General features: G+C 34.2%; 4 protein-coding genes and 1 long non-coding RNA gene across 8 annotated transcripts; 2 read left to right on the forward strand and 3 right to left on the reverse strand.

The window, feature by feature from the left end:
• Positions 1-3,585: 3,585 nt before the first annotated feature.
• Positions 3,586-4,677, reverse strand: LOC142554405 (uncharacterized). Of its 2 annotated transcripts, none has more exons than XM_075665076.1 (2): positions 4,086-4,677; positions 3,586-3,847 (listed from the first exon to the last, which is right to left on the reverse strand). In XM_075665076.1, the coding sequence occupies exons 1-2, from the start codon at positions 4,675-4,677 to the stop codon at positions 3,828-3,830; spliced, it is 612 nt and encodes a 203-aa protein (XP_075521191.1). In that variant the 3' UTR covers positions 3,586-3,827. The 2 variants fall into 2 exon arrangements, with proteins under 2 accessions (XP_075521191.1, XP_075521190.1); XM_075665075.1 differs by having other exon boundaries at positions 4,079-4,677.
• Positions 4,678-5,284: 607 nt separating this feature from the next.
• On the reverse strand, positions 5,285-7,316 carry LOC142554407 (WAT1-related protein At1g43650). The gene is made up of 7 exons (XM_075665077.1): positions 7,018-7,316; positions 6,809-6,874; positions 6,452-6,568; positions 6,126-6,369; positions 5,833-5,991; positions 5,610-5,761; positions 5,285-5,515 (listed from the first exon to the last, which is right to left on the reverse strand). The coding sequence occupies exons 1-7, from the start codon at positions 7,212-7,214 to the stop codon at positions 5,395-5,397; spliced, it is 1,056 nt and encodes a 351-aa protein (XP_075521192.1). The 5' UTR covers positions 7,215-7,316; the 3' UTR covers positions 5,285-5,394.
• Positions 7,317-14,265: 6,949 nt separating this feature from the next.
• Positions 14,266-17,021, forward strand: LOC142554408 (amino acid permease 3-like). Of its 2 annotated transcripts, none has more exons than XM_075665080.1 (6): positions 14,266-14,444; positions 14,539-14,756; positions 14,960-15,053; positions 15,324-15,538; positions 15,694-15,845; positions 16,238-17,021. In XM_075665080.1, the coding sequence occupies exons 2-6, from the start codon at positions 14,627-14,629 to the stop codon at positions 16,889-16,891; spliced, it is 1,245 nt and encodes a 414-aa protein (XP_075521195.1). In that variant the 5' UTR covers positions 14,266-14,444; positions 14,539-14,626; the 3' UTR covers positions 16,892-17,021. The 2 variants fall into 2 exon arrangements, with proteins under 2 accessions (XP_075521195.1, XP_075521193.1); XM_075665078.1 differs by having other exon boundaries at positions 14,539-14,772; positions 16,238-17,020.
• Positions 17,022-18,166: 1,145 nt separating this feature from the next.
• On the forward strand, positions 18,167-19,301 carry LOC142552933 (uncharacterized). Its single transcript, XR_012821886.1, has 2 exons — positions 18,167-18,571; positions 18,936-19,301. It is a non-coding gene; the product is annotated as an uncharacterized LOC142552933 (long non-coding RNA).
• A 168-nt stretch (positions 19,302-19,469) lies between these two features.
• On the reverse strand, positions 19,470-25,551 carry LOC142552932 (long chain acyl-CoA synthetase 9, chloroplastic-like). Of its 2 annotated transcripts, none has more exons than XM_075662860.1 (12): positions 25,263-25,551; positions 24,200-24,647; positions 23,806-23,886; positions 23,410-23,679; positions 22,134-22,265; positions 21,862-22,035; positions 21,539-21,768; positions 21,294-21,411; positions 20,802-20,933; positions 20,574-20,708; positions 20,140-20,346; positions 19,470-19,828 (listed from the first exon to the last, which is right to left on the reverse strand). In XM_075662860.1, the coding sequence occupies exons 2-12, from the start codon at positions 24,644-24,646 to the stop codon at positions 19,664-19,666; spliced, it is 2,091 nt and encodes a 696-aa protein (XP_075518975.1). In that variant the 5' UTR covers position 24,647; positions 25,263-25,551; the 3' UTR covers positions 19,470-19,663. The 2 variants fall into 2 exon arrangements, with proteins under 2 accessions (XP_075518975.1, XP_075518976.1); XM_075662861.1 differs by having other exon boundaries at positions 24,200-24,682.
• Between the last annotated feature and the right edge of the window lie 131 nt (positions 25,552-25,682).

A 25,682-nucleotide genomic window follows, 5' to 3' on the forward strand; every position in this document is an offset into this window, starting at 1 on the left:
AATTCATTGTATGACAAACACTTCTTCCAATTCTATTTTTTTGTGTAACCCAAAAGAGTTTGTAGGACCGAGCGCTTGCCGCTTGACCAAAAGCTGTAGCTAGTAGTATTGGTGCAACTCAAATCTTTTAAACCGCACATCAACTCAAGCACCAAGGTTCAATCGCTCCACCAAGCAGGGACAATTATTGCACCCAACAATCTCCCTCCCAATAATTGAACTCCTTGGCGCAATCAATGAGAATCGAACCCGTGATCTTGGCTCTGATACCAATTATAGGACCGAACGCTTGCCGCTTTACCAAAAGCTATAGCTAGTGGTAATAGTGCAACTCAAATCTTTTAAACCGCACAGCAACTCAAGCACCACGATTAGATCTCTCCACCAAGCATGGACAATTATTACACCCAACAGAGTTAATATTTTTTCTCTTTTATCTTCTCAAACTCATTGTAAAAAGTTATTAAAAAATATTTATATCTAGAAAAATATATTTTTTTCGTGTCTATATATTTTGTTATATGTAAACATATATTCTACTTCATTGTCTTAATTGTCATATATCTTTACTATATAATTTGTGTACATTGAAGATGAATAAGTTCATTTTGTAATTTTTAATTACCTAGACTTAGGTTGATATATCAATATGTAATATACATAGATATAAGAATTATCAAATTCAATTTATTCACAATGATTTTTCATAACAAATACCAACTTAAAACAATAAAAATTAGGATTCATAATTATTTTAATTATGATATAAAAATAATACGTGGAAACTTTTTTGACATTTTAATTGTAAAATATAGTGATAAATGCATGTATGTGCACTATTTCATTATGACAATTATAACTTTATTTAAATATCTTATTTCTCTTTCAAGAATCAAAATTTGTTTATTTCTTATTTTGATTATCGACAAATCCAATATTTCATTTAAATATTTTTGTTAATAATATTTACATGAGTTTTATTGTATATTATTTAATAAAAAATGGATAAATTATAATTCAATATATAATAATATTTGAAAACTGCAGAATGCTTCTAAATTTAAAAATCGAGTAACATATAAGGGATCAATTCAAAATTAAAAGATGATACAACATGTTTCTTCTAGCTTTACAATCGAATAATGTAGGATCGAGCGTTTGTCGCTTTACCAAAAGCTATAACTGATGGTAACTATGCAAGTCAAATCTTTAAATCATACAACAACTCAAGCGCCTACCCATCGTGGACAATTATTGTACAAGACAATCTATCTCCTAATAATTGCACCAATTTCAATCAATGAAAATCAAAGTCGCGATCTTGGCTTTGATACCAATTATAGGCTCAAGCGTTTACCGTTTTATCAAAACATATAGATTATGGTAACAGTGCAAATCAAATATTTTAAATAGTACAACAGCTCAAGCGCAACATTTCAATTACTCTAACCAACTTGATCAATTATTGTACCCAACAAATAAGTTTATGCAATTTTACTATATCATATGAATTTATAAGACATTTGAATAGAATATATACTTGATATTCTACATAAGCAGTAGAGAAAAAAAATAATTTTTCATCTATTTGAAAATTTATATTTTAAAATAAAAGAAAAATAAGAAAAATATATATGTATATATAGCATGTTTGACAAAATCTCGAAACCCAAATTGAAAGTTAAACTAATACATTCATATTCATCATTAAATTATACTATTTAATTTTAATAGATCAATTAACATGTTTATCCATTAAAAATATTGAAAGAATTGTTTATACAATTTAATAAAAAAGTTAAAGTACATCATTTTTTGATTCCAAATAACGATCACATTATTATTACGTTACAATGATAAATAAATTATTATTTTTAGTTTATCATCATAGTCTTTACCTCAATATACACATTTTCGAATGTAGAATGTCAAATTTAAAATTGACATAAGATAATTATAGTATTAATTCTAACATTTTTTTTATTCTTCTCAATAGATTACTTTTTCTTTCTCCAAATATATTAATTTATTTATTATTGTATATAAAGTATAATAATTATTTGGTTAATTTATAAATATAAACCGCAAAAATATTTCGGTTGCAAAAAAATTTAATTTAAACACATAAATTCTAGTAAACTGTCACATGAGCACATAAAAAAAATTAATAAGATGCCAAAGAAAATTCACAATTTGATAATGAGTTATTTCTAAACTTTAATTAATTTAATTTACATAATTAAAAGATAAAAAAAATCTAAATTATTGGATTAAAAATAATATATTATAACGTGGATAGGCATAAAAAACAAATAATAATTTACATAATGAAAAGATATCATTGGATAAAAATAACATATTATAATGTTAATTTACATAATGAAAAGATAAATAAAAAATCTAAATTATTGGATTAAAAATAACATATTGTAATGTGGATAGGCATAAAAAACAAATAATAATTTACATAATGAAAAGAGATCATTGGATAAAAATAACATATTATAATGTGGATAGACATAAAAAATTAAATACTACTAATCACACTTATTTAAAATATAAATAAGGAGAAAGAAAAGACACATTAAAGTAAGCAATTAACAAAATATAATATATTTAAAATATAAATAAAAAAAGAAAAGACACATTAAAGTAAGCAATTAATATTAAGTAAACAATTAACAAGGTTATAAATGAAAATTCACATATAAAGTCACATATTTATATATATAATAGATTAGGATCGTAGAAGACTGATAAAAATGATAAAATAACAAACACCATATTAAGCCCTTCATATATACTAATTAACAATATATATCTTTGTTCATTTCAAAAAAAAAAAAAACAATATATATCTTTGTTAGGTATAGTTGATGAATAAAAAGTATAAACCAAATCAAAGTTGATGCTGCAAAAAATTAAATCTTTTATTTTCCAGCAAACTGCAAACATCAAATTAATCAAATAATCTGGAAATTTATTACAAGAGGGCATCGTGTATTTTGCTTTGCTATCAATTTAGGTCACTCGTATTCACAGAAAATATCTCTATCTCAATCCCCATCACTAGGCCCCAAGAGCTGATTGAATGGTTATTAGTTTTTGCAAGTTAGGATGATTTATTTATGATAAAGAGTCTCATTGCAGGGGTATACCAACTTTTCTATACAAAGAAGAATCGGATTTTTCTTTTTTGTTTTCGTTTTGTTTCAATGGATAAAAGTATTAGGTTTGAGTTTCGATTAAATTAATTAATATATAAAAGTTATTTTTTTAAAAAAAAAAAATTAGAAGAGGTGACTAAAGTACTGTTACTGCCCAAATTAATTAATATCAAACTGAAATGTGGCTAAATACCGATTAATCTTGTTAAGGATGTGTTTGGTTGGTGAAATGAAGGTTCAATCTGTTGGCAATATTATTTCAAACTTTGGTCGATTACGGTTTGAGTATCCATCAGTGGCAATGAGATGTTAAAATGAGTTAGGTCCATCCTGTTGGCCGTCACAGTAACTGTTTTTACATATCTAACCCTTGAGCAGATTATATAATATCTTTCAGATAAAAGTAGGATATCTACCGTTTGCCAACAAAGATTCCAAGTTGATTAGAAACGAAAACGTAGGCCCTAAAATTGCAAAAGTTTAGTGGCTTTGAAAGTACAACTCTTGGAAAGAAGGGAAAAAGTAGCTGTTTGATTTCCAAATTATTTGCAGATGGCAAAAGCTATAACCAGAGACAAAAGGGATTGGATGATGGATCGATCCTCCACTAGTCCGCTGATTCTCTTCTGCAAGACCGGAAAAATGGCCAGCAACAATTCCCTAGGACTCCATTTCTTTTCCTGTGTATATTCCAGGTTTAGAAACCAAATCATCAAATTGTTGAGACACTTTCCAAGAATCTCGCTTTTTCTTGATGCATACACACACACATATATATACATACACGCACAGGAACACATTTAATTGAGCCAAAAATTTGTTTTCTTAGATTACTTGTATAAATTAACACCCTTTGTATGGATTCATGAGCATTTTAAATCCTGGATTATATTTTCCAAAAGTAAAGATACCTAATACTATTCAGGCTGCGGCCACCACATGTTGTACTGCTATCACTATCGGTGGAACTCGTAAACCTTTTCTTCCACCAATCCCTTTCCCCGCAAACCTTCAACGATTCCGCTGTTCCTCCGACATTTTTGTCCATACTCTTCTTTCTCTTGGGCGGCAAACCAACCGGGAACACCATTTTCAGAAGCAGCCCCCTGTTTTCAAAGCTCTCACTTCTCGTAATCCTGTCGCTTTTCTTGCTTTCCCGGCTCCTCCTCCGCAAACCTCGATCGTTATCCAGTCCCCGCAGCTGTGGAACTCGCGTTTCTGATTTGGGATCCTCGACGAGGTCCGTCAAAGAAAGCTCGTACGAGGATTCGGGCATGCTTTTCACCAGTTCCATAAGCTCAAACTGGCTTCTGACGATGGCTTGTAATGTTGAGTTTGGCGATATACAATTGTGATTGTGGCGGCGGTTCTTCCATAGAGGCGGTGAGCAGTAGCCAGATTCAATGCTTTCCATGGATTCTTGAATATTATCATTTGGGATAAATTTCACTGCTTCACCATCACATCTTCTACGGTTTTCAGGTGTGTTACCGGATTTCATCGACGCCATGTTGCTGTAATTGTGGTCTGCTCGAGTTATTATTTAATTTCTCACATGACAACGAAGTAGTCTAATTTGGTGTGGCCCAAATTCTTTTGGCTGCTTAAAGACAAGGATCTTTAGATGAAAGGCTCTAAGGCCACCTGATTTTCTACCCATCTCTTCTCCGATTAAGTTCATATCAAGGATTTTATAATTACTATCTTCTTGTTATACATGAATTTTACAAGTCTATAATTTTGAAAACCACATGCAAGTTTGACGCCATTTGTGTCCGTAGAATATTACATAATTTGAACAATATGTCAAAAGTTTATGCATAAAAATTAAATTTTTTAAAAAAAATTTAAGAAGTTTTCTAATTTTCACCAAAAGGAACTAATTGGTGGATTCGTGTATTCTCGGGGGTAAGTCAACATCACATGATTTTAAGCAAAAAAAAATTTAAGAAGTTTTCTAATTTTCACCAAAAGGAACTAATTGGTGGATTCGTGTATTCTCGGGGGTAAGTCAACATCACATGATTTTAAGCAAAACAATGTTCTTATTCTTGTTTAATTTTTAAATAAAAATTTTGTATTCACGCACATTTAAATTGTGGGCTATAATAATAAATTAAAAGTAAAACCCATTAATTTATATTAGTTTACATTGCATTAACATAGATTTGACCTTATTCTAACAATATTAATACAAAATATAAAATGTGATCGATGCGTTATTTGTTTATACAATGGTTTCCGCTTTGGTATCTGGCTTGTCTGTATTTGCCTGCACTTCCACCTCTTTGTTCTTCCCCCACAGCACGCAGTACAGACCACCAACCAGTAGTATTCCTCCACAAATACTGTACAATTTCCAACAACAGACCCCGTCACATCGCATATATATATGGATACATACTAAACACACAAATTTTGATGGATGTGACTGACAGTTACCTTCCCAAATGAAGTATCTCCTTCCACACAAGTGCTGAGATGAAGGCAGTAATAAATAGTGCCAGTGGCGTGAAAGAGGCCGTAAATAGCGGACCTTTGCTCTCCACAGCACTTAGTTGCAACCAATACACCAATCCTGTCACCACTATACCCTGAAAATATATACGTGTTTCAAAAATTTTCTATTTTACACGAGAAAAGATGAACAAGGGAGAAGACATACACAATATGCAACAGAGAAAAGATTCAAATCCCATTGAAGCTTCCAGGACGACAGGTTCCTCTCTATTGCCATCGCCCACACAAATGACTGAATGCAGCTAAATAAACTCTGCAGCAGCGCAAGCCGAAATTTCGATGGATATCGCTTCACAAGAGGGGCCTGAAACACAACATTTAAATAACAATTTCAAACTGCGAGGATATGACAGCATTAGGCATATACTGATATACAGGACATTCGCAATGACAAGAAAACATGCCATCTAATGTACGTCTCTATCAATTAAATTAAACCTGCATGACAAGCCACCAAGCCCAAGCAGCGTTTGCCAAGATCATGAGCAGACATCCTTGTACCAACTTGTCTTTGGCACTCATCAAATGCGAGGCAGAATCATGGGTATCCTTGGACGACCACTTCATGAAATTTATCTTCGGCCCTTTAACCAAAGCAAACACAATCGCCCCGGAGACGCTGATTACAGTTCCTACAACCTTAGCGATCCCGTGAAATCGTGTGACCGAAAGGCTTTCAACTCTGAATTAACGTTGTTTAATTTTCTTGGGAATAAGTCGAAATATTTATGAAGGTTTGCAAGTTAAGAAAATCCGTGACGTACCGGAATAAAACAGACACGACGAAGGTGAGAGCAGGAATGGTGTTGATGCTGGCGGAGGCCAAAGTTGCTGAGACGTAGTTTATGGCGTAGGAGAATAGATTCAAGCTTAAAGTAGACCTGTAAAAATTAGTAATTTTCAAGATTCAAAATTTTATTCAATTCATTATCAAAGCTTTATATGCATGCATGCTCATCTGGTAGAGTAAGAGAGTAAACTTTTATATAATTTTGGATAATCCACTCGGGAAATATAACATTTCACATAAGTTACGTCATCCTTCCACCCGACAGTTACACGGATATATTATCGATTATAATCTTCAAATGCTTGATACAACTTGTGAATCCAAGGCATACCCAATCAATGAAATCAAGAAAATTTTTCCAATTACAGGATAAGGCAGTGGATCTGCAGCTTCCTTCCTGGAAACCACAATTAACAAGAAAGATTTCAAGAACCCAAATAATTTACTAAAAAAGGAAAGTAAATAAATGTTTTACAAACTAACATCTAAAGATAAAGGGTATACATAAAAAGATGTCAAATTTGAGAAAAATGATCATACCTCTCTAGGAAGTAAGCAAATGGAGCCAAAGCAACAGTGGCAATTGCTTGGCGATATGCAACAAAGACAAAAGGATGCATTCCTTGTGCCATCGCTGCTTTAGACAACAAGGCCATGCCTGCATATGCAAATTGAATGAAAATCACTACAATATATGGATTCTTTTTAATAATTAAAAATTTGTCTGAGTTCTCCATTTTTAATGTTGTTGGAACTTTAAAAATTTTTGTGAGAGATAGCTCGCCCGCCTATAATATTTATAGAGAAGATTTCAGGATGTATGTCACCACTCCTTTCACCTTAATATGATCATAGGTGTGAGGTGTATATGATCTTGCAGGTGACCTGCAACTTGTCCAGTACTTCTTTTGGTCTTAAGAAATTAATTACCCTTGTTTTGAACAAATTCGAACGCAAGATAGTAAAGTTTATTACATATAGATCTCCGAAAACTAAAGTAATACATCATTTACTATAGTGAGAAAGAACGATGTGACATGAATTAACCGTGGAAGTGGTGGAAATTGGTAAAATTAGAAAAAAATTATTTTAAAAAATGAAACAGAAAATAGCTTAAAATAAAAAAACCTTGGGGCCCTTTTTTATATGTAAATATCCTTGACCTGTCTATTTTGTTCCCCCTTTTTTTTTTCACGAAAAACAAAAAAAAAAAAATTTAAAAAAACGAAAAAAGAACTTGTGCACAACTATCCATCCCATCTTGTAAGGCCTAATTAGTGAACGCATAAATGTTACAGGAGCAAGACTGAACAGACACTTTCTCGATCAGGTCCAACATTAATGGTTAAATATAAAAAGTTGCTGGTAAATTTGTAGTTTTAAATAAAATTTGTAATTTTATATATTTTATAAGAATTAGTTTTAGTGTTTTTGGGATTGATAATAATACAATATAATATGGAAACTTATAATTTCTTGGATTTTTTTTAAATAAAATATTGTTGAACTATATTGTTTAATTAATATCACCGGAAACATGCACTCATCAGATAGATATATCTCAGGGATGAGGTTTATTCATTTGGGGTTCAAAAAATAAATCCACTACCATTTGGGTTAGTGGGTTCATGGTTTGAAAATTGAATCGGGTTCAAAACTAAGTAAGAACCCGGTTTATTTTCAAATGGAAAGTGGGAAGGGATGAAGTTATCATCGTTTGGTGTAGCAGTGAATATGGCAAAAAACTGGATCGAGTGGGTTCCGACAATATTTATGCACTCATATTTTAAAGATAGCTGAATCGGTTTCCACTACTCCTTTGATAAAAACATTTATTCAACTCGTACGTACTTGAAAAAGAAAAAAGTTTCAACCTTTCAATTCTTGACTCAGAACAACACAAATGATCCTTCGTTAAAATTTTCAAATATTATATAAATAGTACTTTTTTTGGTATTTTATAATCTATGAGGAGTGTCTCATCTTCATATATATAGTACTCGAAGAGTTTGTTGTTGGATTATGATCTTATTTATTCTCAAAATTTAGGATTCATGAAATAAAAATGAGTAGTTCTCTTGTGAGACAGTCTCACGAATCTTTATCTGTGAGACGAGTCAATCCTATCGATATTCACAATAAAAATTAATACCGTTAGCATAAAAAGTAATATTTTTTCATTGATAACCCAAATAAGAGACATGTCTCACAAAATACGATCCGTAAGACCGTCTCACACAAGTTTTTGTCAATAAAAATTATCGTGGCTACTAAGGATGCATCGTTTTTTTTCTTTTTTTCTTCGGTTTTTAACGTTGCATTGATTATCATGTACTTTATCATAACATCACTAGTTCTATATTTTATTTTTATTTTGATATTTAATTTGCTTTTGTAAAAAATATTTATATATAAAAAATACTTATATATATATAGTAAAGTATGCTGTTTTTATTTGGAGTAAATTTCCTAGTTGATGACAACTCAAGCGTATGGTGCATATGTGTTGCTACAGAATCATTCGATGAAATGGCACTCACAACAGGCAAGCGGTACTGTGATTGTCTTTTCCAATAATACATAAACCAGCAAGTATCTTTATTCGAAAAAAGTTGCACACTCCCAAATAAAATTTGTTCTTTTTTAATCTGAATATCATGTAAACATTACATAATAATTCAACTCCCTATAAATATGTGACATCCATGATCCACATACGTACATTCATATAAGTGCGCGCGCTCACGTGCCGAATTTGGCATAGTGATGACGTGCATAAAAATTGATTGGATTTGGCTACATTATATACGTGAAGACCCGAAATTTTACTATACAAAGAGACAAAGTGTAAGTTGATTTTAGTGTTGCATTGAAGATGAATTATTTCACAGAGGATGATAAATTACATGTAATTAATCATACAATCTTTGGCATGTATGATAATAAATAGCATGCAATAAACCATGCAACAATTGGTATGGTAGAGAATAAATTATATGTCATAAATCATGCAACCTTTGGTATAGAGGGGAAGGCCTAAAGTCACATTGGTGCCTATAAATAATGCAAAAGAATGAGTGAAATCACACCAAAACAACATCAAAATTTTCTCTTCAAAAGTTGCAATTTTTCGAGTATCAAAAATTTTGCCCAATTTTAGAAAGTTTTTCTCATTGTTTTACATGTACAAATCCGATCTCCACCGTTCAAAATACACCTACACGTGTTTTAAGCAACATATCCAAAATTCAGATCGATCCAAAGGTTAAATTAGGCGAAAATATTTTTTTAAGATGACTGGTTTTTAAGTGTCAAACTCCAACTTGTTCATTCCAAGATTTTTGGAACAATCTTTCGAATAAGTGGGTTTTTGCTATGTATTTTTTTGTAATTTAAACTTTGTACAAGTATTTCATGACATGCTTGTATGTATGTCAAACCATTTTCGAAAAATGCTATTATATATTTCATAAAATCTCGATCGATATACGATATGTTCTTTCTATTTCCGATGTTCTTTGATTCTGCTGAGTTCATTCAAAAATTCCGATAAGTATTGTTTGATACATCTTATTATGTGGTGCACTGTTGTGATTCAAGTGAGATATGGAACGACGCTTGTAAATTCTATACGGCCCCCATCAGTGGGTATAAACTGTGTTCTGTCTGGTTCCGTGCTCACCCCTAGAGGACAAACATATGGGAGAAAATTTGACCATGAAAAACGAGATGAATAACAATGTTTTCGTTTGTTCTGATTTGTTCTGTTCTGAATTGTCTGATAATCTATGTTTCACATTTCGATTCCGATTCTGAACTGATATGATATACTATGTTTTGAAAATCTGTTTGCAATATGGATTTTAAATTATCTTTATATGTACTTGTGGTAATCGATCGGCCCCCACTTGTTGAGTGTTTCCCAAAACACTTACTTCTTACATCTCTCTCGAGATAAGAACGAAAGTCAAGTAGACGGCGATGAATAAGACACGCTTCGAGGTTGGTGATGAAGTTTCGAGATATGAAGATTTCTCGCTTATGTTCTTCGTAAGCTTTGATTCAAGTTGTACAACGTTTCCGCACATTTTATTTCGTTTTGGAATTTATCGATGTAAGACAAGATTATTTTGAGTTAATGATGAAATAGACTGGTTTTGGTTTATACTGAACAACGCGGTTTGTTATTTAGCGATTATGTGATTGTTGAACAACGTCAGTATTGACTAACCCCGTTCTCAGGACGTGACAATAATACATGGATGACAAAGCATGCTAAGTCGAGCCCTATTAAGGGGAAAGAGGTCAACTAGTTAGCTTGAAGAATATGAATTTGAAAATAATTTAGAAACCGTCTGATTGACTTTGGTGAGCAGACAAGGTGCGTATTTCTATACACACAGAACATAACAGATGAGTCCACTTGTAGCAATGAACAGAGAAAAACCAAATAAGATTGTCGGAAAATACAATGAATCGAGTACTGCGCTACAATTCTTATCTTGAATTCGAGCGAGTAATGGAGATATCAAACATTCCCGTTTCATGGGAACACGTGACCTTATTTACATGTCATAAAATATCTTGGATGAGGTAGTTTATGACACAAATCACGCTATATATATTCCAACATGAGAAGCATGCATGGGGTTTAGCCTTCTTAGTCCGACTCTCTTATATATTCAGGTTGTGTTTCTGATATATTCAGCCTCTTTTTTTTTTAAAAAAAATACTATTTTTCATATAAATCTTCCAACGCTACTTGTGGAAATCTTGATCTTCCCCGATTTGAGCGTGCTTTATATGTTCCATGACTATTTGTGGAAAGCAATGGTGCACTTGAAATTTATAACTAGTGTCCCATTAATTAGAGAAGAAAAAGAACAGTCGATAAAACGTGTTCGTTTAGGCAAACCGTCATTGAGACCACAACAAGTGACAAGAATTATTAGGTACCCTACCACTAAAACACGCCTGCTTCTATAGAAAAAGATGCATGATCCTGTGTTGTCGTATACCACGATGCAATGAAAGTTGCAGCACTTCTTCCTGTCAGGAAATCCAAATCTCGCGCGAGATCGATGTGCACGGCTTTAGAATTAATGTGAAACACGAGGAGAAATTATAAGGAATGATATTCATTCAAGATATTAAAAACACGTACATTTGATCCAGTGCTTGATCAAATAACTAATTATAGATGTTTCAAAATCGTCTATTTCAATTTTTAGGACCCAACTTACTTAGTTAACAGTACTAAAATCAATATTCCATTATTATCACTCACAAATCGCTATTAGGAGATCGATAAAATATATATCGCGCGGTTCACACAGACCGGCTCAGTCTCCACCATACACATATATTAGTCTGATAGTTATATATCAGTAAGGATCCACTCATGCATCACATCTAAGGTGCTCTAGCTATCTCGATTGCTGAGTTATGTTTGTCAATAAAGAGTAAGTTGTGGATTATTTTTTCTTAAACTTGACTCAATTACTCTGTGAAAGATCGTATAAAAGGTTTGTGAGTGGGTGAAAATGACCATTTAAATGATATGACTGTGAGGTTGTGCAGGAAAAATAAATGTGGGGATTGACCCTATATAATATATATATGTGTGTGTGTGTATATATATATATATATATGAATGTCATGCTTTTTTTATATCAAGAATAATTAATATATAAGATATTGCCACTTAATGAATTATATTGTCTCAAAATTGTTTAAGCTAGCTTCGCTGCATTCGATTATTTAAATAACTAATTGCTAATGTCTCTACTTTGAACTTTTCGTGTGCACCCATTGTACTATTTACGCAATAGAGATAATATATACATGCAGGATCGAAAGAATTAAATAGCAAAATAAAGTGTATGGATGGATGGTACTTTTTGTTTAATTTTTTAAATTCCAAAACGGCTCATGCAGCCTGTCTGTCTTAATTGTATTTGTGAAAACATGCGCACTAACATTGGAGCAAGATTTTTTTATTAAGTTATCCAAACATACAAGGATTTTGTACATCATTGCACGTGTTTTTCCAGTTAAACCAATAATTATTTGTTCAAATTTGGTCATTGCATTAGTGTGGGATTGATATACGTGCACGCCAAATATTTAAACAACAAAATAGCTAATATGGGAGAGGAGGAGAAAAGACTGTTGATTATGATTAATTCGAACTAAAATAACCCGAAAGTAGCCCACTCGGCATCACTCATGGCTCGGCTATCTGATACTGATGAGCCAAATGGAGAAGATAACGATGACAGAGACCTCCTACTAGAAAAAGAAAAGTATTCGGGTTCATAATAGTCTAGTTCGTTTCTCTTCTTCACCCTCTTGGGAGAAGGGAAGCACCCGCCCGATGAGACGATGTCTGGCTGGCCAGGTACCCGCCTTTGGGGTGGAAGCGTGAAATAGGACCTGGCTGGCGGAGGTTTGATCACGGGCGTGTTTTGCTTCGGTTGGTTACGGACCTTGGGAACACCGGGTCGGATCTCCCACTTGAATGGAACAGATCCTGGTTTCTTGAACGAATCGTCTGTGTTCATGGTGTTGGAATATTCATTATATTTGTTTGCGTTGGGAAAATATTAATAGATAACGCTCAGTTGAATTCTCGGCTTGATTGAAGGCACGGAAGATGGGAATTTGTGGGGCCGTACTCAAATTTCAAGCCTTCACTTGGAACAAATGTATGAATTAATAAATAACATTGGTAGAAAATATTGTCCAGTTTTGGTTCGATTGACATGTAGCCAAATAGGAGAAGGAGACGAAGGTTGACAAAATGTCCATCATTTCTGTTGGTTGTGCATTTAATCCTATCTACTTTACATTCAATAAAATTTCTCTTGGAAAAATTTATATGTTTTTAATTATCTTATTGTTTTCAATGTTTGGTCATGTTGCTTCCGTTGCATTGGATATGCAAGAATGTTTGTCCCCGTGTCAATAATTTTCGTCGTAACTATTTAGTGTTACATCAGCATTTCGATAAAAAAATTAGCCAAAATTTAAATTAATAGATTAAAAAAGTAAATTGATTGACAACCTGGCAAAAAAACTTAATTAAAAACACCAAAAACATAATTTTCCCCACAACTCCTAAAAACCCATTATAAGATCAATAATAATGCCCCCTAACTATTAAAATTATGTTAAAGTTACTCTTTGACTTTTAAGACACTAATTGTATATCCTAATTGCTTCATAATAATGATTAAATTTGAAAATATTAATATGATAATTTAATAATCTCAAATTAATTTTGTTTTAATATATTAATTACGTACGTACATTAGTTTGCACCGACTGAAATATTTAATGCAATCTATCAGAGATGCGAATGTTCGACGTAACGAGTCATCTGACAAGTACGATTCCCAAGAAAACAATTTGAGAAATTTACTGAATCGTCGTCACAAATTAAATCCATATTAAATATTCCCCCACTGTCCCTTTTCATGATGGATCGAGTCATGCAACAAAATATGCCTTCAAGCATATTCAAAAGACAAGGATTTTTTTGAAAAATCCTTGTTTTTGATTTTTAAAAACGGTTTTAGTGATTGGATTTAGAACAAAAAATGCATGCAGATACTTTGACGTGTGCATGTAATGTGTGTGTGTTGGAATTTGGTAAGAAAGAAAATACAGTGGAAAATTTGTACACCGCATGAACTAAATTTCTTAATCCATATCATATTACATACACACACATATATATATACTAATTATTTCATCTTCCTGAATAGTAGCCTAACTTTTTGAATCTCTCTGTCCTACAACTCTGTTATTTTCGTTTTTGCAGTGAATCGGATCTTGAGTTGAAAGAAACCAAACAATGGTGCGTGACAATAGAGACTCGATTGCCATTGACCTCTCCATCAACGTGCCTCCGGAGGGAGGCTCCTCCACCTATCTCGACGACGATGGTCGACTCAAAAGAACCGGTTCGTCTTTATAATTATTGGATTCATAATGCATCAATCCTGCGTTTAGAGTAGTATTGTCAATCATGTTCTTGCATTTTTTGTTTGTCGATAGGAACTGTATGGACTGCTAGCGCACACATTATAACGGCAGTTATTGGCTCTGGAGTTCTGTCCTTGTCTTGGGCAACGGCGCAGTTGGGATGGTTGGCAGGTCCGGTTATGTTGCTTTTTTTCTCATTGGTGACATATTTCAATTCTTTGCTTCTGGCTACGTCTTACCGGACCGAGAACCCCGATGCCGGAAAGAGAAACCACACTTACATGGAAGCGGTACGGGCTCATCTAGGTAACTTGAAATGTTGCATTTAGATATGATTTAATTTTTTGAATGTTTGCTCCACTTAGCGCATCTGATCTTAGGGAAAATACGTAAAGTTGGTAACTTTTTTTTAATTTTAGCCATCTCAGCTTTCTACATGTATAATGTATTGCTTGGACTTACATGACTTATTGGATATTTTCTTGAATTTCAGGTGGGATCCAGGTTAAAGCATGTGGAGCAGTTCAGTATTTGAATATTTTTGGGGCTGCTGTTGGTTACACCATAGCTTCTTCTTTAAGCATGATGTAAGAACGCATTCAAGGCTTATATTTCATTGACTATGGAACTGTAATGTAGCCCGGTAGACCAATGATTTCAATGTCTGATTCAGAAAATTAATTTGAAACTTTTTCACACGAGTAGATAGAGACATGAATAATACTCTAGGGATTCCAAAATATTACAAATGAAATTGCAATTGTTCTGTTTGTGAGAGTCTAGAGGATCCCATTTGAGTGGGCATGGCTTGAAATGCACCTGGTGTGACAGGAAATTTGATGAACATTACTGAACAGGGCAATTATGAGGTCATATTGCTTCAACACAAAAGGAAAGGACAGTCCCTGCATAATTTCAAGCAAGCCTTACATGATTGCATTTGGTGTGATTGAAGTAATACTCTCCCAAATCCCGAATTTCGACCAAATATGGTGGCTCTCTATCGTTGCGGCTGTTATGTCCTTCACGTATTCCACCATCGGCCTTATTATAGGCATTTCAAAGCTTGCAGGTAAGGGAGTTCATATGCAAATTAAACTTCAAAATTTAATCAATGGGGTGACTTGCATGGGAGACACTACATGAAATTTAAGTTATTTCGATGGTGGTGGCCGCCTCTCATCGATCAAATATGTTGTTTTTTACATTTGAAGATTTGAATGACAGAAAACGGGAAAATCAAGGGAAGTCTAACTGGGGTTGCCGTTGGCACCGGTCCAGGAGAAGTAACTCAAGCAGCAAAAATCTGGAGGAGCTTTCAAGCCCTTGGAGCCATTGCATTTGCCTATTCTTTCTCCCTCGTTCTCATTGAAATTCAGGTATTCTTGAATATTTGCACTAGAATCCAGGATCAAGACGAGTGATGACGGTAAGTGATGAGATTATATTTTATTATTGATTTGATTGTGTGGGGTTAATTTGGGAGAGAGTGAGACACGAACTAATCGCTGCTTCAAGGCCAGTCGCCCACTTTGATGATCGAACTGCCACTTTCATGTCGTATATACATGTAGATAAATGTATGTACTTTTAGATAGATTTCTGCAGCGAACTTGATCGATCCCATGACCAAAAATCCTGTATCATTGTTCGGCAATCTCCGAGGAGATCAAAATCTTGAGAAAATAGTTTCCATCTTATTTTTACACTCTGGTTGAACTTTAACTCACTGACAAAAATTAGTTCTGATCTATTTGTTTTCAATTGGTAGGATACGATCAAATCTCCACCATCCGAATACAAGACCATGAGAAAAGCCACTTCACTAAGTGTACTAGTGACAACAGTTTTCTACATGTCATGTGCCTGCTTCGGCTATGCAGCATTCGGAGACCAAGCCCCTGGAAACCTACTCACCGGTTTCGGCTATTTCAGTCCCTCTTGGCTTATTGATATAGCGAATGCTGCGATTATAATCCATCTCGTTGGAGCGTATCAAGTATTCTGTCAACCCCTTTTCGCGTTTGTCCAAAAAACGGCCGCCACATGGTTTTCTGAAAGCGAATTCATCACCAAAGAAATCTCCATCCCCATCCCCATCCCAGGCTACGAGCCTTACAAGCTCAATCTCTTTAGGCTTGTTTGGAGATCGATTTTTGTGGTCGTCACTAATGTCATTGCAATGGCACTGCCGTTCTTTACGGACATCGTTGGGATTCTTGGCGCGTTGGGATTCTGGCCACTAACGGTTTACTTCCCCGTGGAAATGTACATTGTGCAGAAGAGGATTCCCACATGGAGTGCCAGATGGATTGGCTTTCAGATTCTAAGTGTCACTTGCTTGATTGTATCTATTGCAGCAGCTGCAGGTTCTATTGCCGGAGTTGCTTCTCATCTTAAGGTTTACAAGCCATTCAAGAGTTGACACTTGCTTTCGTTTTAACTCTTAATTTTAGTTTGTTGTTGTGGATTTCATTGTATTATGCAAGTGTAAAAAGTGGCCATGTAAGCACTGTTTCCTGACTTTAAACGACAGGCTTCACGATTTTTCAAGAATCGTTGGGTAGTTTTACAGAATTCTTAAGAAAAGAACCCCTTTGTTGTTGATGATAATATTTGAGACAAACGAATTAATGTTTGATGCTTAGAGCCCACACAATATTAGAGATTCTTCCGTGTAATGTGTCTCTTGTAACAACATTTTAGTTCTTGATCATCGACAAATGAAAAATTCACATGATCTAATGATATTAAAATAGAAAAAAGAACATCTTTCTATCGGGTATTCAAATTTGCGAACTAATTAATCAAGAGATGATAAAAATAATAATTGGACATTTTTTCACAAAATGTTAATTCCAAAGTTGCAGAATCTGAGCACATGGATTGTTGCAGAATCTCATTTAGAGGCCTACCAATTCGCCATAGAATAGTTGCTAGGTGTATTAAATAATGTATACTTTTGAGCAAATATGGACATTTTACATGCAATGACAAATCAATATAAATGTGCCCTCTGTAGTATTTTTGACAATGGGAGACCTTCAAAATTAAAGCAAAATAAAGGTGTTCCCCTTTTACATTTTATCCAAGCTCCATTTTCTTGATTATTTTGGTGGATAAGAGCCTTTTTCTTGTCAAAATACATTTTGGCTTTTTTAATATTGCTATTTTGTGCACACTATCCCTTTTTTAAGTTATTTATTCCAATAGAAGTATTCTTCACTATATTAATATAGACAAAAACTTGTGTGAGACGGTCTCACGGGTCGTTTTTGTGAAACGGATCTCTTATTTGAGTCATCCATGAAAAAATATTATTGTTTATACTAAGAGTATTACTTTTTATATGAATATCGGTAGGATTGACTCATCTCACAGATAAAAATTCGTGAGACCGTCTCACAAAAGACCTATTCATTAACATAATATGTATATTTACTGTTCAACGATTAAATAAAAATATACGAAAATAATTTATTTAATTAGTCGTGTTAAATTATTAGTTAAATTTCCGTTGAATGAGATTAGAAATCGAACCTGAAGCTTGAGTAGACTCCGAGTAACATGATAAACTGATTTTATTCCATTCAAAAAATTAACTAATATTTGAACTCATCTTAATGACATTTTTGGTATTATCGATTAATTATTCTACTCATATTAATGGTATCTGTTCATCTTAAAAATAACAAATTTATTATGTAGGAGTGTGCCAGTAAATATTTCAACATATGCTCGACAAAAGTAAGAACTGAAGTATTGCATTATCTATTAAAATTAATGCCCCATAATTAGAAACTGTGGATATTCCCGTTCTATCTAAAAAGCCCTTTATCCTTTGTGAGATTCTTCATCCATCCATATCTAAAATTTGCTCCTTCAAGCTTTGCGTCATGGCACATACTGCCTTTGTTACCTCTTCCATCTAATGAGCTGGATGATGTGGTCAATACGCCTTCGCCACCTCAACACCGTCGCGTGATGTTTCACGTGATCTACAACACTTTTGATATTCTTCTTGTCATCATTGCAGTTGTCATATTCACTTTGATGATCAAGTGGTGCTTTGGAGATGTTCTCCTTGTCCCATGATGCAATACCAGTATCTTCAAATTTGATTGAAATAAAAGAATCTTAGGTGACACACAAAAATAGCACTCTTAAGTACTGTAATGTTGTAGTTCTCTACAAAGATTTCAAGTTTTTCGTGTATAGATAATAAACATTACTTTCTCTGATCAGCAAAAGAGTTTAAAAGGGCTCAGATTGCAGCAGCTAGAAGAATTTCGGACAAGGAAAAACCCTTAGAGGAAACATTCTCTATTCTCTACATGAACTTGGCGATTTCATCAAATAATGGATCACCCTACGTTATACTACTTGCTGGATATATATATTTCACATAAAAAATTTCTAAAAAAGTAGAGATTGCATCCAAATAAAGTAGGACTACATTTTCTTATCAGCAAATCATACCTTCTTGGCTGTACACAGATGATGAAGTGATGATCAGATTCTGATGATCTGATTTCTTTGGTTTAACTTTGATCCGACGATCCAAAACTTTGGCAGATAAAATATTGTAGAATGTGTGGATGTTTTTGTTCTGGTGAAGGTGACAGATTTGGGTTTGGTGTGAATTAGCTGCTAAAACTAAGAGCCTCTCGTTCAGGCAAAACGCACAAACACCTACAACTATGTGTGTTGGATGTAAATAGCAGCATTCACAGAAACCATCTCTGTTGCACTCTTTCATTTTAATTTCTCTGCGTGCGTGCTTTAGCATGAGAAACAGAAAATGAGATGAAATGAACTTATCTTACATATATAGAGAAAGTGTGAGCTTGTGTGGTGCTTCTGCGCTCAAACGAGGTGTGTTTAAAAGTGGCTATTGTATTATAACACACTGAATTTGTACTTCCCACAAAAAAAATTTGAATTTTTTTGTATAATTTTTTGAAAACACAAGTTCTATATGATAAAAAAAATGGAGCACATAATTGTACAAGGTTAGAATGGATGATGTAAAAATTATTCGGTAAAAGGAGCCACCAATCCCCGCATTACAAGGAAAAAACCCAAAAAAAGTATACCAAAATGTTGAGATTCAATTAAGAAATAAAAATGAAAATGCTGTAACCAAAATTTAAAGGTATCTGCATACACATGTAAAAAGGTTCTATTTTAATTTTCTTTATGAATATAGCTTGTTAAGATCGTCGGAGAAGGTTTTCCGAATGACGTCCCTCTTGAGCTTGAGTGCCGCCGTAACAAGGCCAGATTCTGGAGTCCATGCTTCAGAAAGTAACTTCATCCTCGCAGGGATCTCGAATTTTTCTAGTCGAGCTGCCTTTGCTGCCTGCACAGAAGATTAATGTAGCAAAACAATCTTAACAGACCCGAAAGTGAAAGTGAGAGAGTTGATCCAAAATTTTAAAAAAAATGCAATTTTTTTGAAGGTGTTTCAAATATCGAGTTCGGCCTTTCAATTTTAGATAAACGTTGACACGTTACCAAAAAGAAAACCGTAGGGAAAGAGTGAGTGAATCTTGCAATTGACTGCCCACGAGCTAAAGTAGTCAAATTTTTATCGAGACAAGGTTGAGTTTGAATCAGATTGACATTGTAATAAATTCATGAATGCTGATAATCGATCAGACTGATTAGTACCTTTAGTATTGAACTTGAGACTTCCTTCAGTGTCTCTTCCTTCTCGCACAAGTCCGAAAAGTAAGAATACAAGATCCCTTGGTTCGAAGCCCAGGCTTCCAGAGCGGCCTGTGAAGCCACCACTAAGGCTACACAAAAACTATGGAAAGAATTGGCATGCAACATTATGTTGTCGATATATGGGCTAATACTCAAAGCAGCTTCAACCTGCATAGGAAATCTTTGAAATCTGAAAGGAGACTAATCTTACCAGAAAACAAACATAAATATAAAAGCACTTTCAGCAGCAGAGCCAAGAGCAACAGGGCAAAACTAAAACTCAAAAAATTGATGGGGGCCAAAATCAAATTTAATGGAATATATAGAAAATAGACGAGGGAGAGATCACCCATGCCTACCCCTCTGGCCTGTCATTTTCTTCATTTGTGCCTTACCTTTCCTAAAGAGACATATTCCCCATGTTGGAGTTTTACAATGTCCTTTTTGCGGTCAATGATCTCAAGGCAACCATCGCCATGGAATTGGCCAATGTCACCAGTGTAGAACCACCTCATTCCTCTCTCGTCCACCTTTGAATGATAGAGACATAAAAATTGATTCGCAAGACCATATTCTTAAAAGACAAATGATGCAAGAATTAAGCAAAGAACACAAATGATTACCTTGTATACTTCCTTCGTTTTCTCCTGATTTTTGAAGTATCCAAGTGTAACATTCGGCCCACCAACAACAATTTCTCCCCGTGGTTTTGGAGAATTGGTTATTAAATATCCTCCCTCAGGCCAATCAACCAACTAAAAATTTTCAAATATTTACGGTAAAAAATATTTAAAACGTAAATATTTGAAAGCGTGTCCAGAAAAACAATTATAGAATATTGCAAACATGTGTCCAGGTTTAAGAAGACATGACATGCAGTGAATCCAGAATCAGTGCATATGAAGGCTGTGATTATTTCTTACACGAAGAAGATAACATCAAAGATTACTTTTTACCCAAAAAAGATGCACCCATGAACTGTTTTAAAACTTTTTCTATCTCTTTGGCAATTCAAATGCAAGAACTAACATCAGAATACAATATTGAACTCCTAAATTATAGGAAGCTAGGAATATTCAGTATCATAGATGGGAAGCGATGTTGAATTATTATACCTTGATGACAGAGCAGGGTAGAGGGGCACCAACACGACCAACAGATGTATCGTCATATTCGCTAAAAGTCCCACCCGCACAGGTTTCAGTGAGGCCATATCCTTGACCGATTGGAGCACTGAAAATAGCAAACAATGAATTGAAGATGAACAAACTAATTTTTTTTAAAAAAAAATAACAATAATTATGGGGACATGGAAGAAACGACCTATTAGCAATTTAGTCAACAAATAATTAATACTAACCCAAGACAAATATTGATAAATCTTTGAGTGTCACCGGAAAGTGGAGCACCTCCAGAAAGTATGAAACGGATCTGACCACCCAAAATTGCTCGAACTTTTCTAAAAACCAAAAGGTCCCATAAAAGTTTCTCTAAGCCCCACGCCCCAAACCAGCTGCCATTTAATGAAGACAATCTACGAGCATACGCCAAATCAAATAATTTCTTGGACAGTCCACCAGTAGCATCTATCTGAAGTTTTACCAGAATATTGCTCGAACTCAAATTAAAATTTAAGAAAAATAGAAAAGAGCAAAGCATCTAGAAAATGAAGAGATTTCATACCTTTTTACGCACACCGTCTCGGACACGGTCAAGAATAGCTGGAACAGCTGCCAACAATGTTGGCCTTAGAATCGTGGCATCACCTTTTGTTCCTTTCTTAATCTTGTTAGAAGTATCAGTAAGAGTTAAAGGAGATCCATATCCAATAGAACTTCCAATTGCTGGCATAAGAGTCTGCAGTAAATAAGATTCCTAATATATTTTAAAGGGATTGACCAATCATCATATTATACAATATAGATGCACAAAATTAACTGGATAGCATTTCATACCTCAGCTGCTAGTTCAAGAATGTGAGCCAGTGGTAGGTAAGCTAAATAAACATCCTGATTTCCAAGTCCAGGAACAATTGTCATCACAGCGGATGCTGTCGCTAAAACATTGCCATGTGTCATCATAACACCCTAAATGATTAACAAAATAATGTTAACCTGGGATCTGATTTGGTAACTTGTGATAAAATAAAACATGTATTTTTTAAACACCAACCAACTAAATAAAACCAATGGGAAGTTATAAGAAAACCATCGAAATTTTGTAAGTTGAAAACACGGTCATATTTATTAGTGCTACTAACTCCGAAGCATTCATGCACTAAATTTAGCCCTATCATTGGCAATATTAATGGTTGGTTACCAGTTATTAGACACAAACCTGCCAATAAGCTATCACAATTGATAATTGGCTTAGCAAGCTATTAATTCAACTATTTATTTAAAAAGAGAGACTAACATAAATGATTGTTACATGAATGTATGGCCCAATAAAATCAAGAACTACCAGTCCATTGGCAGACAGTACGTGGTAACAAAAGTTGTTCAAAAAGCTTAACCATGCAGTTTGGAGAGCTAGAGAAAAATGAACATTTACGCATAGGGAGATTTCACAAGCACTTTGAGACTTGATTCAGCTTCACGAAAGGAAAAAAAATAAAGTCTAAACCAATGCATACTCTAAAGTTCCATCATCTTCCATTTCACAAAGGAGGAAGTATGTCCATATACCTTTCTTTTCTATCTTCAAGTAGGATTTTAGGCACCCAAAGAATATAAATACGCTACCAATTCAATTTATTAATGATAACATCTAAAAATTAAGTTTATTACACATTTGAATTGTCACTAATAGATGGGAACCGTGCAGCCATGGAATATTTTTACCCCATATTTCTAGGTGAGTCACCTTATCTAGTTTTGCCAAATACTAGACGATGAACTGAAATTAAAACAATCTTAATTAGCATCACATATCGGGTAAGGCAAAGAAGTGACATGAAAAAAGAATGCAACACAGCATAAGCTTTACATGGCTGAACCATGAACACTTGCATCAAGGACATAATGCCTAGAGGTCTGAAACTCTACTAATCTATCTTAATTGATAATAAAACGATCAACACTTCACAAAGGTTAAAACATCTTGAAACAAATATGGTAGAAATTCTTTCAGACAACTGAATTACAATAATATCATATTAAAAGTCCATCGTAGTCTAACATACATCAAATTTAATTCCATAATATATTTTTTGATGTTTAACTCTCTGACCTTTGGCAAACCAGTACTACCACTCGTGTACATTATCACAGCGATATCCGCCGAAAGAGGTAAGTCTGCTTCAACAGGATGTTGACGACCCAGCTTTTCTACATTGGAAAAAGAAGTGATGGCCCAGCTACTGCTGCCAGAACCCAGTGGATTATCCAACTGAAACTCGTCGTCCATGCATATTATCCGCTTGACAGTGTCAAGCTGTCCACTTATATTTGCTAGTTTCTTCAGTTCTTTGTATCCACAAATCACAGTGGTAACCTCAGTCTGAAACAGAGTGGCATTTTTCATGCATGAGTGAAATATATAGGCATGTGATACATATTTGAGCATTTATTGGCTGATTATTTAAGTATAAATGGCCTCCAATAAGTGGAAAACCGAAAGAAATACCTCATTAAATGAATGACACAGAGCCTCTTCCCCTAAAGATGCATAAATTGTCACAACACTCACGTTGCGCCTAAAACAGCCCTGATCCAAGGAAATTTATGATTAGAAGTTATTGTAAGCATCAGAGCATAAAATTTATCAAACGCATTATTCACAACTGAAAAGGTATTCCTGATTTTGTGGATTAATTACACTGCATGCAAATGAAAGTCAAATTTGGAGCATAAACTCAATCCCAGATGGCCTCATATTTGATAGATCTGTTATCAGAGCATATAATCAATCATGATATGGGTGTCAAGTCAAACATAAAGATGATATTACGACTTACAAAGCAGCTTCATTAGGAAAAGAATAGTGAATGTTGTTCCTATGTAACAAGCATATTCTTTACCTGCAATGCAATGAACCATTCTTCACATGTATCAGCAAAGATTGCTGCACGTTCCCCCCTTTGATGTCCGAGTTGCACTAAACCAGAGGCAAAGTTGCAGACTGATTCAAAAACTTGTCCATAACTCAACCACTCATAATCACCAAAATGGACCTTCTCAAAAGACCTTCCATCTGCAGATATTTCCACTTCTTTCGTGATTAATTTCCGAGTCCCCAGTAACTTATTATAAGTATATTTTTCGCATGACTGCTCAAATAGCTCCGCAAGAGTTGTGACCCCTTCCCATGCTGTTTCCACCGGGGATGCGAATCTGCTGTTTCGAATTGCATAACCAGTTTCCCCACCAACATCCAGTGCCAAACCTCTTTTCTTCTCTTTTTTGGTGTTCTGAATTATCAGCGCAAGCACAAGTGGAATAATGGCTCCAATATAATAAGGACCCATTCTGTCCAAGGCAGAGCCAGAAAAATCGAAAAAATCCTTAAGATGTAGAAAGAAACGACCCTAAGGATATTATTAAACAATTTTCTTGATTGAATTGCATAGTTTCACCGAGATGGTTTTGACTAAAGATCAATCAACTCTCAGCCAATAACAAACAACCCATTTTTGCACGCAAAGTTGGAATGTCTAACTTCACCAAAATAACCGGTCAACCGACGCAACAACACATACTTCTCTAGAATCTTACTAATAAAAAAATAAAACCATTCCAAGGCGTAATAACATGAATTATACAGCAAAAGATTCATCTAAAAGCTTTCTAAAAACCACTTTACTCCACACACATGATAGCATTATTTGCATTAGTCCACACTGATCAAGCAACCATAGACATGACATTGTAACATTGAAGAATAGAGAACACCAAAGAGATCCATTTCAAGAAACAGGAAAACAAAAGCAACTAACGAAAAGGTAATATCTTCACGCAAATGATTAATTTATGCGCAAGCTGGGAAAACAGAATAGCGCAATTATATTGAAGAAAAAACCCCAATTACACGCATTTATGAGAAATTCTAAATGAGGTACTTTTATTTAACAAAAGCTAGCATACCTCTAAGCAATTGATTACACCAAAAAAAAATCGATCTTTCCCAACAAATTATATCATAAATTTGTTGGAAATTACTGGCATTACTCCAAATGAGCACGAAAATGGAATTCTCAAACTCGAGATTGTTTTAGGCTTTTTATTTGCTGCCGAGAGACGGAGACAACGAGGACTAGGAGTTAGGATTATCGGGAAGATTGAAGGTAGACTGCATTTTTTGTTTTAGGGAGACGGAGGTTTCCCTTTAACCACACACGCGTTGAGGCGGGCTGAATGGCAATTAATCGCAGCCCACAATTAAGTGAGCCACACACATTTTCACATCTCTATTTTTGGTATTTACGAAACAAAAATAAATAAATAAAAATATCAAACTGAGAATTCAAAATACTTTTTGAAAATATTTGCATTACCTTAAATAAC

This window comes from Primulina tabacum, chromosome 8 (assembly GCF_025594145.1).
Source record: "Primulina tabacum isolate GXHZ01 chromosome 8, ASM2559414v2, whole genome shotgun sequence".
Classification (NCBI taxonomy): domain Eukaryota; kingdom Viridiplantae; phylum Streptophyta; class Magnoliopsida; order Lamiales; family Gesneriaceae; genus Primulina; species Primulina tabacum.

Excerpts from the sequence above, each read along its gene's own strand:
- LOC142554405 (XM_075665075.1), bottom strand. The coding sequence starts at position 4,677 with ATGGCGTCGATGAAATCCGGTAACACACCTGAAAACCGTAGAAGATGT. Across the intron at positions 3,848-4,078 it reads CGCAGCCTGAATAGTATTAG|GAAAAGAAATGGAGTCCTAG; the intron begins GTATCTTTACTT and ends GAATATACACAG.
- LOC142554407 (XM_075665077.1), bottom strand. The coding sequence starts at position 7,214 with ATGGAGAACTCAGACAAATTTTTAATTATTAAAAAGAATCCATATATT. Across the intron at positions 6,875-7,017 it reads TTTGCTTACTTCCTAGAGAG|GAAGGAAGCTGCAGATCCAC; the intron begins GTATGATCATTT and ends TGTGGTTTCCAG. Across the intron at positions 5,762-5,832 it reads TTTTCTCTGTTGCATATTGT|GGTATAGTGGTGACAGGATT; the intron begins GTATGTCTTCTC and ends ATATATTTTCAG.
- LOC142554408 (XM_075665078.1), top strand. The coding sequence starts at position 14,336 with ATGGTGCGTGACAATAGAGACTCGATTGCCATTGACCTCTCCATCAAC. Across the intron at positions 14,773-14,959 it reads AGCGGTACGGGCTCATCTAG|GTGGGATCCAGGTTAAAGCA; the intron begins GTAACTTGAAAT and ends CTTGAATTTCAG. Across the intron at positions 15,846-16,237 it reads TCGTTCTCATTGAAATTCAG|GATACGATCAAATCTCCACC; the intron begins GTATTCTTGAAT and ends TTCAATTGGTAG.
- LOC142552932 (XM_075662860.1), bottom strand. The coding sequence starts at position 24,646 with ATGGGTCCTTATTATATTGGAGCCATTATTCCACTTGTGCTTGCGCTG. Across the intron at positions 20,347-20,573 it reads AATATGTCTCTTTAGGAAAG|GTTGAAGCTGCTTTGAGTAT; the intron begins GTAAGGCACAAA and ends TTTCCTATGCAG. Across the intron at positions 19,829-20,139 it reads TCTCAAGTTCAATACTAAAG|GCAGCAAAGGCAGCTCGACT; the intron begins GTACTAATCAGT and ends TCTTCTGTGCAG.